Source organism: Parambassis ranga, chromosome 13 (genome assembly GCF_900634625.1).
Source record: "Parambassis ranga chromosome 13, fParRan2.1, whole genome shotgun sequence".
Taxonomy (NCBI): domain Eukaryota; kingdom Metazoa; phylum Chordata; class Actinopteri; family Ambassidae; genus Parambassis; species Parambassis ranga.
This window is the reverse complement of record NC_041033.1, coordinates 7,086,607-7,105,170: the sequence shown is the minus strand read 5'-3', so window position 1 is coordinate 7,105,170 and position 18,564 is coordinate 7,086,607. Positions and strand designations below refer to the sequence as shown.

The 18,564-nt window shown below is 41.3% G+C and overlaps 1 protein-coding gene across 1 annotated transcript in view; it reads right to left on the bottom strand.

The window, feature by feature from the left end:
- lekr1 (Leucine-, glutamate- and lysine-rich protein 1) overlaps positions 1-18,564 on the bottom strand; it is a 63,965-nt gene that overhangs the window by 16,169 nt on the left and 29,232 nt on the right. Inside the window, exons 4-8 of the mRNA XM_028420186.1 lie at positions 16,195-16,272; positions 14,045-14,208; positions 8,267-8,348; positions 2,352-2,429; positions 116-319 (exon numbers count right to left, since the gene is read on the bottom strand). Of these exons, the coding sequence (XP_028275987.1) occupies positions 116-319; positions 2,352-2,429; positions 8,267-8,348; positions 14,045-14,208; positions 16,195-16,272 (606 nt within the window). The remainder of the gene's footprint in view (positions 1-115; positions 320-2,351; positions 2,430-8,266; positions 8,349-14,044; positions 14,209-16,194; positions 16,273-18,564) is intronic.

Here is an 18,564-nt window from a genome sequence, read left to right as displayed (position 1 = left end):
CACATCAAAGGTAAATGTATTTCCATTATACTAATCTATATTAAGCATATTTGTCAGTACAAGCAGCCTTGAAATGGTGCTTTATTCCTTATAAAAAGAAAGGAAAACAAATCACCTTTCTCTCCTCAGCTCTCTCATTTCCTGCTGGATCTTCTGCAGAGCTTTCCTCAGTTGTCTTACTTCCTCTGCAGCTGCACTGTACTTCTGGTTCATTTGTTCCCCTTTCTGGTCCCATGACGACAGCTGCTCCTGCATGGCATCACACCTTTGTTGGCATGACAACCACCTCTTGTGTTTCTCCTCCAACTCTGCTTTTAAGCTGTTGAAAAGACACAGAAGATAAGAGTGTGCACAAACACAGGCAGGAGCTGTCCATGCTGTAATATTGTGTGAGGAAGTATTCTTTTCATCTGCATTTGAAGAGGGCATGTGTGCACATGCTTCAAACAACCACCCAGGCATACACATACCTGCAGGCAGTAACTCTACACTGGCAAGCAACAGGTGAGACTAAGCATCAGTTTGTTACATAAGACAGAAGCTGCTTATTCCCCATGCTTATTGGTGTTGAGTTGACACACCAGATGCCAAAACTAGACAGATTTTTTTTCTGTGTGTCTGGTCTGTAGTGGTTTGTTAATGCTTCTTCTTTTGCTTTTATTAAAGGTTCCTTGATAAGGTTATGGCAAAGAGTAGTCAACGGTCAAATGCCTCAGCTCCTTCTTCATTGTAGAGAGAAGGTAATATCTGAGGAGGCCAAATCAGGTGAACAAAGTAGGTGTGGACGAGTTCAAAACCACATTCCTGGATGGCAGCGATCCAGTTGTAAAGTGAAGCATTGAAAGTACAACCCATACTTTGTCAACTTCCCACATGAAGTTTCTCCTGTAGCTTTCAGCTTAGCATAATAAGCTACAGTAATACTGACCCCTTTTTTCAGAGCTCCACCAACAAATTGCAGGCATCACCTTGTCTGCAGACCTCACAGATTTCTTTTTAGTAAGAGCATTTGGGTGTTTCCACTGTTTTGTTTGGTCCATTCATCTCTGCTTAGAACTGGTGGACCCAGGTCTCATCCATTGATATAATTTGCTGAAGAAATCTCTTGGGATTTACATAAAAAAAGGCAGATAATCCCTTGATATGTCACTCCCAAAGACTTTAAAGATCCAGCAAGCTGACAGCTTGCGTGGACATGTTTCTGAAAGATAGCCAGCTCTGTGGTATTTATTGTGGTTTTGTCAATCTTTCAAGATCTTCTTTTGGATCTTATTAATGGTCTCTGACAATGACAATGACTGGCCTACAAGGGCATCAGGTTATCTTCCAGGCTCTTTCCACCACATTAGAATTTAACAACCTATTTCTTCATCATGCTCTCTGAAGGTTGCCACCATGTCCTCGTGGAGCTCTTGGGGTGATAAGCTCCTAAGATTGAGGTCCATCCAGAGTGCTCACTTGCAATTTTCAGTTACCGTACATATAGAAAGCTTCGTGGATAATGCTATCCACAAAGCTTGCTCCGACAAAAGTGCTTTGACCAGAGAAACACCGCCTTTTGCCACCTCTGGTTTCCATTCTTAGACAATTTGGTAAATTGGTGTCTCCCATTGCATGTTTTCTCAGCTACAGGGGGGTGTTGCCCCTAACCTCAGTCACATCGTTTCTTAAATAGCCTCCACTCACCCAGTGGAGTGCTATCATATGTTGTGCTACATAGGAGCTAGAGGGTTAGATCAGAGACTCTTGTGTGGGAAGAGAAATAAATCGACAGTGTAATTGAACACACCAGGCTGCCAGTGGCTTAGAAAGGGAATACCAGCAGATACCATGTGAAAAAATACACACCCTACATACATCTTACGCCTGCATGGAAAGATGAGAGGCCCTTTGTGTGTATATGTCTGTCTGTGGGTATACACATGTGGGTTGGGTGTGTGTCTGCCTGTGCATTAATGTGATACACTCCAGTAGAAGAGCCACTGCGCGCCTGCATATCTACAGTATGTGTATGTATGTGTGTGTGTGTGCGAGAGAGAGAGAGAGAAACATGACTCCAAGCCAACTAAGAAGTGCTTCCATCTGTCGCGCCAGCCTCACACGAGACTTTGCTGTGTCACTGGCACTTTATGAAGCCTAAGATCTCCTCAACTGATCCAAGAGCAGATTTCAGCTGACACTACCTCTTTAGGAGGTAGTGGAGAAGATAAGGGAGTGCGATGGAACAGCAGGAAGAGAATGATTAGGAGATGAATGAGTGGGATGTGTGCAGGCATTGTGGGAAAGTTGGAGAAGGGAAGTGACCATGTAAGATGAAACAAAAGTGTGGAGTAAAAGAGAGGTCAACAAACCTGAGCAGTTCTCCTCGGAGCTCCCTCTCAGAGTCTTCCTGTTGGCACAGCTGCTCCTCTCTCTGTCTCTTATGCTCCCTGGAGAACACAAGCATATGGCATGGCTGCTCAATTTCACCATTTGTTGAGTCAGGAAATCGATAACCAAGATAGACTTGCTTAAAATAAAGTCATGCTTTCTGATTTCCCTAAAATGTAATACCCATTAACTCTACCCATATTTCATATTCAGGCACACAGAATTACAGTATGAGTACACTTTTTTTCGAGTGTCACTGAAAAGTACTCAGGCAAGATACTAAATCCATACAACTGCTTTTCTGTGACTCCTACGCTTGAGCGTCCATGTGGAAGAAGCCAAGCTTAACAATGAATTGTCCCTCAGGGATCAGCAAAAGTTCAGGAAAGCTTCCTGTACAACACATCTCTTTGAGTTTGAACAACTCTATTGGTTGTCAGCTGACAACGAAATTGAACTGCTTCAGAGCAATGTATTTTAATGGTAAGATTCCTAATAAAGTGTGTTTCTGAGGTCACCTCTGCTTCCATGTGCAGCTGCCATGTCATTCTTCAGAAAGTAAATTGGAAATCAGTTTTAATTCTAATTCTGCGTGCCATGACAGTATGTGGTACACCAGCCTCTCTCTCTCACACACACACACAGACTTTACTCTAACCCTCCTAACCCTGTCGGCTTCTCAGCCTAATCTCCTCTCTGGCAGCATGATCAGTTAATGTGTGTGCGTGTGTGTGTCTGTGTTGCTGGCAGTCTAGCCCTGTGACCTTGCAACCACACGCAATGAGGATACAGAGTGAGAGGGCCTGTATGTCTGTGCTCGCAGGCAGACAGCCTGTTTTCACTTCCAACAGTCTAACAGTGTGGAATCAGTTATATATTTTACTAAAGCCACAACAGCTCATCACTCTATTATTAATTCATTATAGCTGCGTATTTTGATGCTTTTCCTTTGCCTTAATGGTACAACAACATCCACAACCCTGGAAGCTGCATGAGTATTCATGTCAGTATCAGCATAGCAACAGACAGACAGAAGGACACAATGAGAATAACACTCACAGCTGTCTGGCACCGGTTATCAGCCTCCCTCTCTTTGTACCTCTCATCACACATATCATTTATTCCCTCTCACTCTTGCTCTTTTGCTCTCTTTTTAACCTTCTTTTCCTCCCCTGCTGTCAGAGCTACTGATGGTTTGGACATTCAGCCTATTTAGCAGCAGCATGCAGCTTTTGCTTCACATCCTTCCATGCAGGCCCATTGACTCCCTTTCTTGTTCTGTTTTTTGTGTCATCAAGGTCAGAAATGACATGCTATCTCACTCCCTACTGCCACTCCTGTTTATTCTCCTGTTTTTTTCTTACTTACTTTTGTCTTTCAAGAGGTAAACAGGTAGAACAGAGGGACTGGGAGAATAAGACAGAGACTGGTGGTGTTGTTGTGTGAATAGCACAGGGTTCAGAGTGCAGTCAAGTGCTCAGTGCACCGCAGGAGTGGCAGAGCACTTTGGGTATTTTGATGGCTGCAGGCACCAGGTGTAGAAACACATAGAAACAAAACAGGAAGAATTTATTTTCATACATTATCAGTGGGTGTGTTGCAATCACAGCATGAGAGCTGAGAGAGTCGGTTTCAGCGTGAACATGTTTAAACTGTCGTTTAATTTTTTCATGGAATAAACTGTGATATGTGTGACCTTAAGACGTCAAGACATCAAGAATGGAATAAGTTTCCTAGTTGCACATTTGATGAAGGCAACCACAGTGGCATGCACAGCTTGACAACACACATCACTCAAATTACAGGCTGCAGAGGGAACACCTTCAGCTGGATCTTAACACAGTTAATCAGCTGTAATTGATGAGTGACGCTAATAAAAATCAAACATTAATCTTCACTCTGCCTTCTTGGTTCTGTTTTTTTTCTGTCTAATTAAAAGTGTTAACCACTCAAACAATATATTACATAAAAGTGAAACCTGACCTCCATATTTTAAAGTGAAGAATATTGTGTGCAGTTTGTCGCGAAAAAGCATGCAGCATCCCAACACTGACACACAGCACTAAAATTGCAACTCACGAGTAATTCCCTGCTGAGTCTCTCTTCTCTATGTGGTGTGTGACGAGTCACCAAAATATCAAACAGCCACATGAGAAGGAAAAAGCTCTCAGCATTATTTATTGTGGCGTGTGCTTACATGATAAGAGACAGAGAGAGAGAGAGAGAGAGAGAGAGAGATGAAGGGAGATTTTCTCTGAATCAGAGAAGAAAAATTAAAAAGAATTCCTCTTTCCCAAAGTGACTGATTTTTATCTAATATGAGATAAACAGCAGACTGAGTTGAAGGGGAAAAAAACAGGAAAACAAATGTCAAATGCCAGAGCAAGATCTTAAGGGACACCAGGTCCTTGGATACACCCGGAGATCAATAGATATATTAGTCACGAAGACACCATCCACATAGACACACACTTTGATGCACACTCACAGACCCACACAGAGCAGTCAGCGTGCATCAGACTTATGAAAACAAGCTGTATCACATCAATCACGTCAATCCTTTGCTCTTTCTCTCTTGACCTTCACTCATTCTACCGTCCCCTCTTTCATCTCTCCTCCCATGCTCAGTGCGTCCCTCATATTTTTCATCTATCCCTCTAATCCACCCTTTCAACCAGACCTGTGTCTGTGTTGGGTGATCATCCTCTGATGAAAGGATGAGCTCAGTGTCTCCTGCCAATCAGAAAGCAGCAGGGAAGATTCCTGACACTTATATGTGCATATCATCCAGGAGGACTGAGCTCTGAAGCTGTCAGTGATCCTCTGACAAATGCTGCCAAAGGCCCATCAGTTTCCTGTGGATTTCTGACCAATAAGCATAAATCAGATGATCATCACATGATATAAAATCACAAAAAACAACTAATACTGACAACACCTAAAATGGTGCAAGCTTATTATGTGTGAGTAAAAAATCATGATGAAACAAGCTGCCCTTCACTGTCCCTCTGGCATGCTGATCAGATTGCATGTTAGGCTCAGAAAAAAATTCCACAGCCGTGTCGTGTCCTTAAACCACTCCTGAAATATGTATGTATATGAGTGTTTCCAAAGCAACAGGCTGGCGCCACAGAAACACAACAGGTGCGGAATGCTGATGTTTGACAGAGATGAGGGTCAAAGGTGGGGACGTTGTCAAGGCTACGGCACACAAACAAAACTTTTTTTTTTGTTCTTGGGATATTGAGAGAGAATGAAAGGTTTGGGAAGCTCTGAAACTGATATGATGCACAGTGGAGCTGAAAGGACACACACACACAGCGAGGCATGCATACACGCACTGCAGAAGAGGATGTTTGAACAGACGTCCAATCAGCATCAACTGGACAGTGAAAGGAGGGTTAGCTGATCAGCTCAGACGTCCCATCTGGACCTCAGTCTAGACCTCAGCTGACTGGCTGCCACGTATGAAGCAGCAAGGGGAAACACTGGCTTTTGTTCACTAGTCACTGGTAAACATAAAATAAACACAAAATGATATTATGTGGAAAGAGCAGCCGGATATCTTTTACAGTAGTTAACATTAGCTTCTTTTAAATTAAGTTTAATTTTTTTGCAACTGGAAAGAAAATAATATGAAAATAAACCTACATTTTACAGTTTTACACTGTTTAAAGTTTAAACAAATGTAGGTTTATTTTCAGTTTAAACTTTAAACTGTTCAAACTGTGCTAATGTATAAGCCCCATCTTCTCTCTCTGCAATTATCTCCCCACACACACACACACATACTTCCTTATCTTGAAATAAAATCTTAGACTAAACCCATCTGCTCCTCTACACACAACTCATCATGCTACATGGCCATAGGGCTGATTCTCCCTATAGCATATATCTATATGTCTGGGTGTGTCGCGTGAGACTGCAAACATCCCCTCCATCCTCTCCATCTCAGCCCTGATCCCTGTGTTGGATGGATGGCCACGTTCTACACACATGTACACACAAAGTCCAATTTATGTTTGATACATGACCTCAGTGGCATGTACGATTTGTGTGTGAAGGAAAAGAGCAGGGGGTCAAAATGATTTTTTTGATAATAGTAACTTTAGTAGCACCAAAGCCAAATGTAGATTAAATAACACTAAAATGAGAGAGAGTGTAAAAAGACCATAGCTGGTGTTCTGCTTTCGCAATGATACTGTCACTGACCTGTTGGTTTATGTGATACCCTCACAGGATCACAATTACAAGCAGCTGAAATGAGTTTTCTCTGCAGGATGGCTGGGGTTTCTCTCCAAGATTGTGGCTGAGGTTTGTGAGAAAATGTGGACCCACTGCAAAAACAACAGTGCATGGAGACAGCTGAGATAGCTCCTGATAAGGATGCCCCCTAGGTGACCTGTTTAGAGGTTTACCAGGCATGGCCAGCTGGACGACATACATGGGGACGACCTACGACCGGATGGAGGGACTTTATCTTCCAACTGGGAATCACCAGGAGGAGGTCGATTAGGCTGCTAATAGAGGCAGGAAGGCCTGAGCATCTCTGCTCCTCATGCTGCTACCACCCCGAGTCACCAAGTGGTTTCATCAATAATGATACTGTCATGATGATTAGTAACTATTAACAAAATTCAACTCCTGGACTGAAAGTAGGAGCCATCTGACAATGATGAGAAAGACAGAGAGAGAAAAGCAGAGAAACACCAATGATATCTGGGGGGAAAATATGGCAATAGAAACAACTGGAAGCAGGAAAGGCAGAGTGATTTGTGGGGTTTTTGAGAGAGAGGGAGGAAACATTAGCAAAGAAATGACTACTTCATCTGTAGTCTGTCAGGTCAAGCAGATCTGTAATGCTTTGATAATCAAACAGAATCAAATAGAGGCAACTTTAGCATTTACTCCCTTAGTGCGTAGGGGGATGTTTGTGTTTCCATGTATCCTTTGGTGTCTGTGTGTGCAATGTTGAAGTGCATGTTTTTTTTGTAACATTAAAAGCCTAGCTGAAAAATAACTATAATTCAGAATGTGACATGCAAATATTTGAAAATGTTAGCTCATAACTCAACATAAGTGCAAAACAAACTGAAGTTTAGATCGATGGTAGATGACTCAGGAGGTATTATCATTTATCTTCAGGGGAACATGAGTGTGTGTGCTAAATTTCAAAGCAACCTATCAAATAGCTGGTATCGCAGTTCACTAAAATCATAAATGTCAACCTCAGGAAAAGACATTGGATCACCAAAGTCATGGGATACATGCTCCTGGGGATCATCAATGTTTGTATAATATTTTAGAGCTAAACATGTAATAGCTTTACTAACTCAAATGTACATGGCAGCTTCACATTTGCTGTGACTTTTAAGGGTTTTAAAAATACCCGATTTGTATGACTGATTGACATTTTGGGTGCATTTGTAGTGTGTGTGTGTAGTGAGTGTGGATTTTTATTCAGCTGTGTGTGTGTGTGTGTGTGTGTATTTGCAACTACAGGGCCAGGTAGGGAAAACATGAAATAAGCTCAAAGCAGCTGGTAAATCTTTGAACTGATGGAGTTTCATCATCAGCATATTTTTAAAAGCCACGGGGGCATATTTATTCTAAAGTCCTAAATCCATGACTAGACCTTTGTGTGAGTATACAAGTCAAACCTTCTTTGTTGTTGCAGCTTAGCAGGCTTGGTATGTGGAACGTGAGCATTTCCTGGTTTGGGTGTTGTCAGTGAGGCTGCACAGACAGTTGGGATTGGTTGAGGGAAATTATACATAGAGCCAAGCCTTGCAGTGACCTGTTCTTCACCCAGCATATTCTAAATTCCACCATCCACCTGCGTTCCCTTCCTTATATGTGTTTTCATAAGTGTGTGTGTGTTTCTGTAGACACTTACATCAGCTGCTGAGTTAAGTGCTGCTTCTCTTCTCTCGTTTTCTGAAGCTCCACACTGGAATGCTGCAGCTTTTCACTCAGTGCTGTACACACATAAACACACAGAGGTTTAAGTTTACTTGACACAATGACGATGTGGTAGAAGCTTACAAAATCTAGCCTGCATACTGGTGCAATCTAATGCTTACTCTAAGCCGCCAGGCTTGTCACCGGAGGCTGCTGCACTGTATGATTTACAGAAAGAAGGAGACAGAGGAGAGACAAGAGACAGACAGGTACTGTAGGCAACGTTTTCTATGAGTCCTCACACTCAATCAAAGAATAGATCTACATAAAATGAAAATGTGCACAAGGAGTGAATACAAAACACACAAAGGTCATCGTTTCCAGAGTGCCATGAACAAGAGGTGAGGAAGAGGCACAGGAAAGGGGAGAGACAGAGAGACAGATAGAGAGGAGAAGGGAGGGCCTGTCCTGCGGTGGAGGGTTGGGGGGGGAGTTACATGAAACAGTAAACCACAATGTAGCAGCCTATGCGTTTGTGTGTCTGATACAAAAGTTGCAACCATTTCTTCACTCACTGTCTGCATGATAAAGCATGCAGACAAGACATAAACACATGAAAATATTAAGACAGATGCAAAACACATAGTAGTTATAAAAACATATACATGACATATTTCTAGGTGCTTATATCTGAACCTGCTGTGGTAGGCTGTGTGATTTAATTCTCCACAGCCTCAATATATAACAGGTTTCCAGGTTGGAATACATTTGTTAAAAAACAGACCAGGAAGAAAAGTATAATATTTGGATTTTATGTCAGGCCAAAGACTTGTCAGACGGACAAGATCGGACTTACTGCAGATCTGAGCAGGAGTGGATTTCATGCAAGGGAAAAGCACTTAAAATTATAAAGTTCTTTTCAATCATGGTTTGCATAAAGACCATCCACATTCATTCAAAATCATTCACTTTAACCATATATTAATATTTAAGTTCCATATAACATGTACATCAATATACATTAACTTTGATCAAACCTTTCTTCATGATCTCATAAAGAAACATTTATCGCCACACCAGAACACGCCCAGAGCTGCCAGCCGTTTCTCACAGCATGCCGATTGATCCAAACATGTGCATAGTTTAAGGCCTAGCAAGATGGATTATAGTGTGATCTCATGATCGAACAACCCCCGCACTACATCGGCAGTGTAACAAAAGAAAGGGCAGAGTCTGTACTGAAAGAAGGCGACAGATGTTCATCTACAGTTCTAGATGTTCACTTGAAGCATTTTGGCACCAAATACAGACCGATACTTAATGCTGTTATGCATAAAAATGTGCCTTAGTTTATGTTGACAGCTCTATTTTAATAAAGTGTATCCCTGTCATAAAAATGATGCAACCACTGTGGTGGCAAATGTGATTGCAAATAGTTGCAGTGTCCTTTGTCATCATTTGGTAGACAGTAAGTCGTGACTGGTGACATGTGTTACAGTTAATGCAAGAGGAAAAGATCTTTTGTTGCCACAGGGAGCTTGTGTGTTACAACTTTAGTAAAACTGACTGAATGCTTATAGCATAAGTACTACGCATGTAGCCATCCATTGCTATTTAACAATAAATGCCATGAAAGCTGACAAATAAAAGCACTGTGTGGGTGTCTGGCTAGTTGTTTGCATGGCTGACAGGGCAGCCGTGTGGGTTGGTGGAGTGTGTATTTGTGTGTCAGCTGTATATTGAGAGAAGTTGTCTGTGAGGGTCCTTCAGAGAGGTGCAGCAGGGGCACAGTGGCTGTGGCCCTGGAGAGCTCTCAAACTGATCCAGCAATGTCAGCCTGACATTCTCCTCCTCCAAGTCTTTGTTTTCTTCACCCTGGGCTTTTCTCTTTTATTCTTCCCCTCTCAGTCTCAATCTTCCTCTTTTTCTCTCACTCTGTTTTCCTATTTCTCTCATAGCTTTCTTATCTGGCCTCCCTCTCCTTCTCTTCCTCTCTCTCTCTCTCTCTCTCAGCAGGAAGAGGGGAGTGTAGGAGGTCCTTCTCAAACCGGCAATACACCGATAATTGCTTTCTGGTCACTGTGACATGACAAGGTCTGCCAGGGTAAAGCAGCACGCAGACACACTCACTCACTCACTCACTCAGACAGACGCACACATGCACACACAGAAAACACAAGAATGCACATACAAAGGACCACTTACACAAAGACACACAAGCACCACAAAAACACACACAGAAGGCCTCACAAATACACACTGGAGCACTCATGTCCAAACAGCAATGGCTGTATAAATACTTGATGGAGCAGAAAGGCTTTGCAATGAAAGCAACCCTGCCTGTCTGACTTTCTCTGCAGTACCTTCTATTATGTGTCTCAGTGCTAACAAACAGACACACACAGCGTAACAAGGTGCAGTAAAAAATTACAGCAACTTTCTGGCAGCTGCTCACCAGCTAGCTAGTGTTACGGTATCATAACTGGGTTGGCGATCTGCAGCACTGCAGTCAGCTACAGTGTGTAAATAATGGCATGTTATAACACATCACTACCCCAAGAGCCTTAATGTGATTGTATCTGAATACACTCAAATAAAAAGGAAGAACAATACAGAAAACAAATCATCATTTTGGGTATTTGAATGATAGTATGATAGCTATGATAGCATAATTATAATATTTTATGGTAATAATTATGGTATTTTATATGTTAAAGTTAACTTTTTATACTGCATATTAGATTTTTACTAGAAATATTGTTTAATCATTAATTGCGAGTAAATTCAGACCTTGGTGGTTATTTTGGAACATAGTGACTTAGTATTAGGACTTGAAGACTCATGGAAGGTTCTGATGCCTGCGGTGTGCCCATTGACAGACAGCTATGATTGACAGTTGGCTCAACTGCTGCTTCCCTCGCCTCCGAGTCGGGCTTTTGGAGCTTCTGTTTAAAGAATAAACTGTGGTATTTTTTCAGACATCCAAGTGCTGTGACTGTGGTTAGGTAATTACATTAGAAAGGGTTTCACAGTATGCGTCAGGTGTGTTTAGTTTGATAATACTTCCAGTTAGCACAAAGTAGCTTTCTTGTAGTTAGCACAAGTTAGCACAAGTAGTTTTCTTGAAGATGTTTCGCTGCTAATCCAAGCAGCTTAATCAGTTCTAACTGTCTCTGAAGTATTTTCTTAAATTTACAATCCTTCACACACCATGTCACACACCAAGTGGGATACAGGTATTTGAGACAACAGGGTAAGTGTATACATTTTGGTATGTAGTTAATATTAGAATGTTACTTTTTATGACCTGGTCTGCCCAATCCACAGATTAATACAGTAACAGTTTGAACACAGTATTAACAGTAAGTCGTTTTTTACCAAATATGTAGTAATATGTAGAAACATCAGCCATATCAGTACATGTAACTCTTACCAAGCTTTGCCTTTGCTCATCAAAAACAGCTTGGCTGTTACAATGTAACCTTAGATTTGTAAAAACAGTGATCGACAGTGAGACTGACTATAAATTATTTACATAAATAATGTATTTTTTATGGAGTTAGTTTTACTCTCACACAGGCACACCCAGCACTTCCAGTTAGGATGGGATCGACACAGTATAGAGGAACAGTATGGAGCTCCAACAATAAGTAACAAACTACAGTACCAGACCATGTCACAACAGAAAGTCCTGCAACTCACAGCTACCTTTACAGTTACCTATTAAACTCCACACACACATACAGCTGTACTCTGGAATTTTTATGAGAGTCTACATTACTAAAATATCACATTCTGAAGTGTTTGGGTACCACAACCATTTTTGGGTGTCTGCCTAGTTTATTATGTGCAATAAAAGCATACCAACTTCTGAACCACAGCAGTTTCATGGGAAGAAAAATAACAGAGCTCTGTAGGAGTGTCAAGATTATTTTTTCTTAACTAGTATACGAAGGTATTTACAGGCTTTATTATGCACGTTTTTAATGCCAGGCTCTACAATATCATGACTTATATTATGATTAAGCTTGACTTAGACACCCAGTCTACCTCAATGTGTCTTCAATATGTCCACAAGTGCAATGCTTTAGATATTACTAGATTAACATACACACAGACAGATAAATGTGGAGACAGTGCTCGACAGGGAGGTGATGGAAAGAGAAACTGTTGGCTAAGCTGTGTGAGAATATTTTTTAATGTTTTTATACTGCTGCTGTCACATATACAGTGAGCTCCCACGGAAATAGATACTATAGTCTTTGGATGGCCCAGGGTGTTGGCAGATGGCTACAGTTCATGAATCAGTCACACACCCACATGCACACGCACAAATACACATTCATACACCCTTAGTCACGCTCAGTCACTGCGCTTCTTCTTGATTTCAATGTAAGCCTTTTTTGTTTTGTCCAAAATGTTGAATGAACACTGTTAAAACTCTGTCCATCAAGTTGTACCAGTCATCTGCTGTCATCTGCACAGAATAAACTGAGATTAATTATGTCTTCATTTTCCTCTAATCTCTTCACTTGTCTTTGGCTGCTTCTCTGTAAAATTCCACAGCCCTTGAGGTTTCTCTCTCATCTCCTCCTTCTTCTTTTCCACCTAACCATAAACCACATTCATCTGTTCACATCAGGCACCATCTTTATGTTTCACTCTGCCCGTTTTACTTCTGCCTCTCAGTTTTTCTGCCGTGTGACGCCAACCACAGAAAGCTGACAGACAGGTAGCATGGTGTAATGCCAACAAACACAGCCTCGAGCTTTAATGTGCTACTTTAGTTTGTCATATGGGATTTTAATGGAATCTTTTTCACAACTTCACTGACATTTTGTTGAACTATTTTTGACCACTTTGATTGACAGCTCCCAGCTAATCAAATTAAGGACCAAGAGGAATTGGGTAGGTGGCTACTTAAACAGGCAGCTTGTTGAGAATCTAACAAAAGATACAAAACAATAGGGGCCGTAAGATTTTTTTTTCTTGCCTAAACTATTAAAAGGTAACTATTACATAAATTGAATAATCAGACTACACTTAGAAACTGTTGCTTTTTGGAAGATAAGACAATAATGTGTATCATCAGCCAGAAATGAACATATTAACCCTACGGTAACTTTTATGAAAAGTTTCCACGACCATAAGTACTGAGTATTTGGTTGCATGTGCGTGTGTGTGTTTGTATGCCTCAGTGTGTATTTTATTGTATCCGTTGCAGCAGCTGCTGTTCATGCTCACGTCACTGAACAAACACATACTCACACGGCATCAATACAAACAGACTGCTTTCTTTAACTTCCTTTTCCTCTGTCAAACACTACCCCCCCCTTCTTTTTCTTTCTGCCATACACACACACACACGGACAAACAAACAGAAACACATTCATGCGCACACAAATATACACACACTTGGCAGCTGTTTGGAACGTGCTGCAGAGAGAAAAAAAAAGACCCACCCATGAGGTGAGCTGGAGGTTAGCTCTCCTTTGGGCATTTACTGTCAACACTGAATGCACATGCATGCGTGCACACCCACACACACCCACACACACCCACACACAGCCTACACACTGCCCTTGCACCTTAAAGAGTCCACATTTAAACTAATATTTAATCCTGCTGAGAGATTATTTGCTCTTTTCTTTCATGTCATCTCAACAGCTAAATGAAAGTACACTCCGCTGTGCCATTTATAAATTACATTCATGCATGTAAAGCTCACTCGCTTGACTCTGTGTGTGCACGTTAACGTGCATGTATGTGTTACCTGAGAACACCTGTGTGCTTTCCTGGAGTATCTGAGATTTGAAGACCTGCCAAGCCCCTGTCAGCTGGCTGAGGAAACCCCGTACATCTGTGAGCTCACTGCCAGATGACCGGAGTGAGGACAGAGTTTCTCGCAGGGCCTGCTGCTGCCGCACACACACACCTCTGGAAAAAAACACACAAACACACAGCTTGAAAAAAATGGGTTGGAAAAGCTTTCCAGAAGATTTCTTTTGTCAATTAAATGACAGCGTTTCATTGCCTATGACACCAACATCCTGACATCCAATGGAAGCTGTCGTCAGTCTGAAGACACTGGACAGCTCTTTTTACAGTGTTATCATCCTGTCCTAAATCAATGCCAGAACTTAAAGTGTGTAGTGACTCAAAATTACTGATCATGCTGTTAATTATGTGACATTTAACTGACTACAGGAGAGTAGGCAGATGTGCAGTGTGCTTGATCCTGTGTTTGCTCTCCATTTTTCTTCCACAGCTTTAGGTGTATATTTTAATGGGTCACGGGTTAGTTGCAGAGCTAAGGTCATATATAGCAATAAAGGACCACGATACAACAAGGTGCTTATTTGGTGTTTCATTTCATAAGAAAGTCACAGTATATCTTGAAATCGATGACGTATTGTATGAGACTGTGGAAAGAGGTAATTAGAAAGTGTACACAAATGTTGCGTAACTCACATTGTCATTGCCAAAACATTGTACAGCATGCTAGCTCTTACAGAACTGATGTGAAAGGTTGGCTTGGAGTGTTCACAACAGAGTTTCTCACAAACATGTATTAGATGTTAAGGATGTCATATTTCGGCAACTATAAAAGTCAATGTATGCCAGTTAAATATTTGGACTATTGATTTAATTATTTAATTATTGATTTAAATAATAATCAAAACATAAATTACAATAATCAAGAAATTAATAAATCTAAAAGTTGAATTTGAGAGACGGATAGCAGTCGAGGACTGATGTAACCAGTTTCCTCAAAAACAGGGCATGTTTTGCAGCACTCTTAATCTCTCTCTCTCTCTCTCTCTCAAAGAAATATGTTCAAACGAAAAGCACTTTGAACAACATGAAAGATAGCTCACACTCCACACACACATTTCTGCACACACACGTTGAATCAAGTCGCAAACCAGTGCTAAGTGTAGAAAACTAGAGTATGGGAATAGAACATTCTGTTATTCATTTTGAAGGAACATGTGGGGGAGAGTTCCCTATATTTTCTGGCACACATACATCATTTGGACACACACATAGATACATTGTAGGCATGGGGACTCTACAAAAAAGAATTCACACTCACAGATGACAGCATGAACACAACTGGTTCTTGCGTGCAAAATAATGTGACAGTTTTTGAGAGCTCTGCAGGGCTGAGTGGTTGTTGTTTTTCTCATTCAGGGTTTGTGGCTTAAGGTGATCAAAAATGAACGGAGTCTCAGATGAGACGAGACGGGATGAGAGGGCAGACTTTGAGCTGGTCTGCAGTGCCTGAGTGTGTGTATGTATGCGTGCAGAGCAGAGGGGGAGTATGGGCACTGCTTGTCACGAGAGCCAGTTTTATAATGTCAGATGACATAAATCATAAGGCTGACAGCACCAAATGGAGGAACAGATATGAGCCAGATCTGTCATTGGTGATAAGGCTAAGATGAAGTGAAAAACACAGACGCAGAGAAGGAGACTGCATGCGTTTGCCCACCCGATGGTTTACTCATTTAGCAGCTTTCACTGTCAGCACCCTGACTGAAAAGCACTTTTTTTCCCCTGACATCTCCTCCCTCCAACTCTCTTCACTTCCACACTTTTCCTCTGGTCCTCTCCGTCATTAACTGCTCATGTCTTTTTCAATCTTTTCCTCCATTTCCAGGAATGAACCAGTGGGTCAGCTGAATTGTTTTTTTGGTCTTTCTTTTATTATCTTCCCTCTGACATCTCACACAGTTGTTTCCCATCTGCCCCGGCCTTCCTGTCGAGCATCTGGCCGAGGGGACAGCCAACAGGGTGACGCAGACCAATAGTTTTTGTGTAGTTTTGTGTGTCCAGTTTTGGCAAACACAAATTACCAGTCGTTTTTAGTATAGTTACAGAATGCCTAACTCAAACCCTCTACTTTGATCATTTCCTTACCTGAGAATTTCACCTCTGTGCTTCTCTTTTCCAAGCACCTGTTCTACATCCTCTTTCATGGCAGCTTCCATCGCCAGCCTGTCAGGAAAGAAGGAGAAAAAGAAGAGGAAGGCAGAAAAATGAGTTGTGAGAAATATTAGATCATTAGAGAACCTAAGTGTAATGCCACTGAACTCCCGAGGGGTAAAATGAGCTTATAGATGATGCAACTTTAATGATATTGAGGAGAGGATGATCATGATGAAATGGAATGAGATGAAAGATTAAAATGTTCCTCAGAAGTAAATGATATGAAGAGGTGGGCTTTCTGTCTCAGCTCATCATATCAGGTTTTAGATACAATACTGGGTATGAGGAGGCTCAGCATAGCACAAATTACACAATTCTATGTCTAGATTCTAGACGAGTAGAATGATAAGTCTCTTCAAAACTCAACACTGACTAAATTATACACAACTTTTGCACAGATGACAAATGGGTCAAGACTATCACACCATAAACTCTCCCATAGCTGCCATCTAGACCTGGAACCAATAAATACATAACAATCTGACCCATGTATGAAAGCCAATTGTACAATTTCTTACTGGGGACAAAAGCCAGAAAAGGGGCTGAATTTTATCACGATACATTGCAGTGTTTTACCTCAGTGCAAGCGAGTAACAAAACATTGTCTATTGTACCACTCCAGTCTAGCTGTTATAACCTGTTTATATCCATATATATAAAATAATCTACAGACATGAAGTGTTTAAAGGTTATATGCTCCACTCTGGTAACACATCTGGTGTGGTACAAACCCTTTTGTCTGTACTGCTTTCCACATACGCCTCCCAGACAGGAGCAATCAAATCTGACATATGCCAGCGATCAAACAAGCCACAGAACTAGTGAGACTGTGTGACCTGGACACTTAGTAACAACACATCCTGTTCTCTCTTCAAATACCACAAGTAAGCACTGACAGTGAGACAGAGAGATAGAATAAACATAATAAGCAGGAAGGGTAATGCTGAGCACACTAGACAAATATGGACTAAAACCAGACAGATAATAGTCATGAAGTTCAATCAGGTGGTATAATTTCAATGATGTGTTATGATCTTAGTGGGGGATTTTCTGCTCATTGGCAGCACTTAAGAAACAAACATGAGGTCTGTACAAAATGAAAATATCAAGCAAGATTATCCTGAATTATAGACTAACACCACTTTTAAAAGCCAGAACATACAGTCCAATACAAGCGTGGTAAGGTAATATAAGACTAAGTCTTATTTCTGTAACAGGTTCTCCTGTTCAGAACCATCTATGGGTGTTATGTGGTACTGGGGTGTGGGGGTGATATCAGCATTGTGTTTAGTTTTTCCTTAAAGGCAGTTGGCAACCAAATCTCATCCCCTTTATTTGAGACCTCTGGACACAACGACTGATTTAGCAAAATAAACAGCAGTCTAAACAAAAAGACTTTGAAACTCATGTGCAAAAACAATATGTTAAAACCACTGCTGAACTACAAAGAAAATAAGTAACTGTTTGACATAAAGAACCAAAAAATAAAAAAAGCTGGATTTACAAGGGGTGCTGTGGGTTCAGGCTTATTTTAGAATATATTTTTATACTCTGTTTTTGTTTTTAAATGTTGTGTTTGGCCTCTTTTCTTTTATCATCTCCCTTCTTGGAACGTTGATTTTGTGTTTGTATTTGGAAAAATTCAGTTCTCTTTTCTCTCAATCTGTGTGAAACACTTTGAGTATGAACTGCATACACAGCAGGAAGGTTGAGAGCAGTGTGGGGTGAGAATGTTTTGAGCGGGTATGCGTGTTTCTAGTAATCCTGTGTACGTCTGTGTGTGTGTGTGTGAGTCCAAATGCTGAGTTTGTGTTTACGAGTAAATAAGTATGCGTGTGACTGTGGCTTAGCTGATGTGTGTGTCCTGTGTGTGTGTTCGAGAGACTGTGTGAGTTTAGACTTTTCCAAGAACATTTTAGCCTGCCTGTTTGAATGTTTGCTATTTTCTGACCAAGCTTGTGATCCTGTATGTGTGTGAAGTGTGTGTATTTGTGCGTGCGTGACTTCGCTTTTCGAGTGATCGCAGCCCAGACTCCCACTGTTCGCCCATCTGTCCCCACCAGTCCCAAAGCGAGATCAGAAAGAACACTGCCTCAAGAGAGAGGGGTGTGTGTGTGTTTGCGTTAAAGCACGCACACCCCTCTCGTGTCTCTCTATTTTGATATAAATTTATCTGTATTTTGTGTGTGTGAACTTGAGCTCCTGTCCCCAAGGCGGGGGCTGGTAGTGCAGTGCCGGTGAGTGCGTGCCAGATTAGAGTACCCCCTACCAGCAGCCCAAATCAACTGCCTCATCAGGACA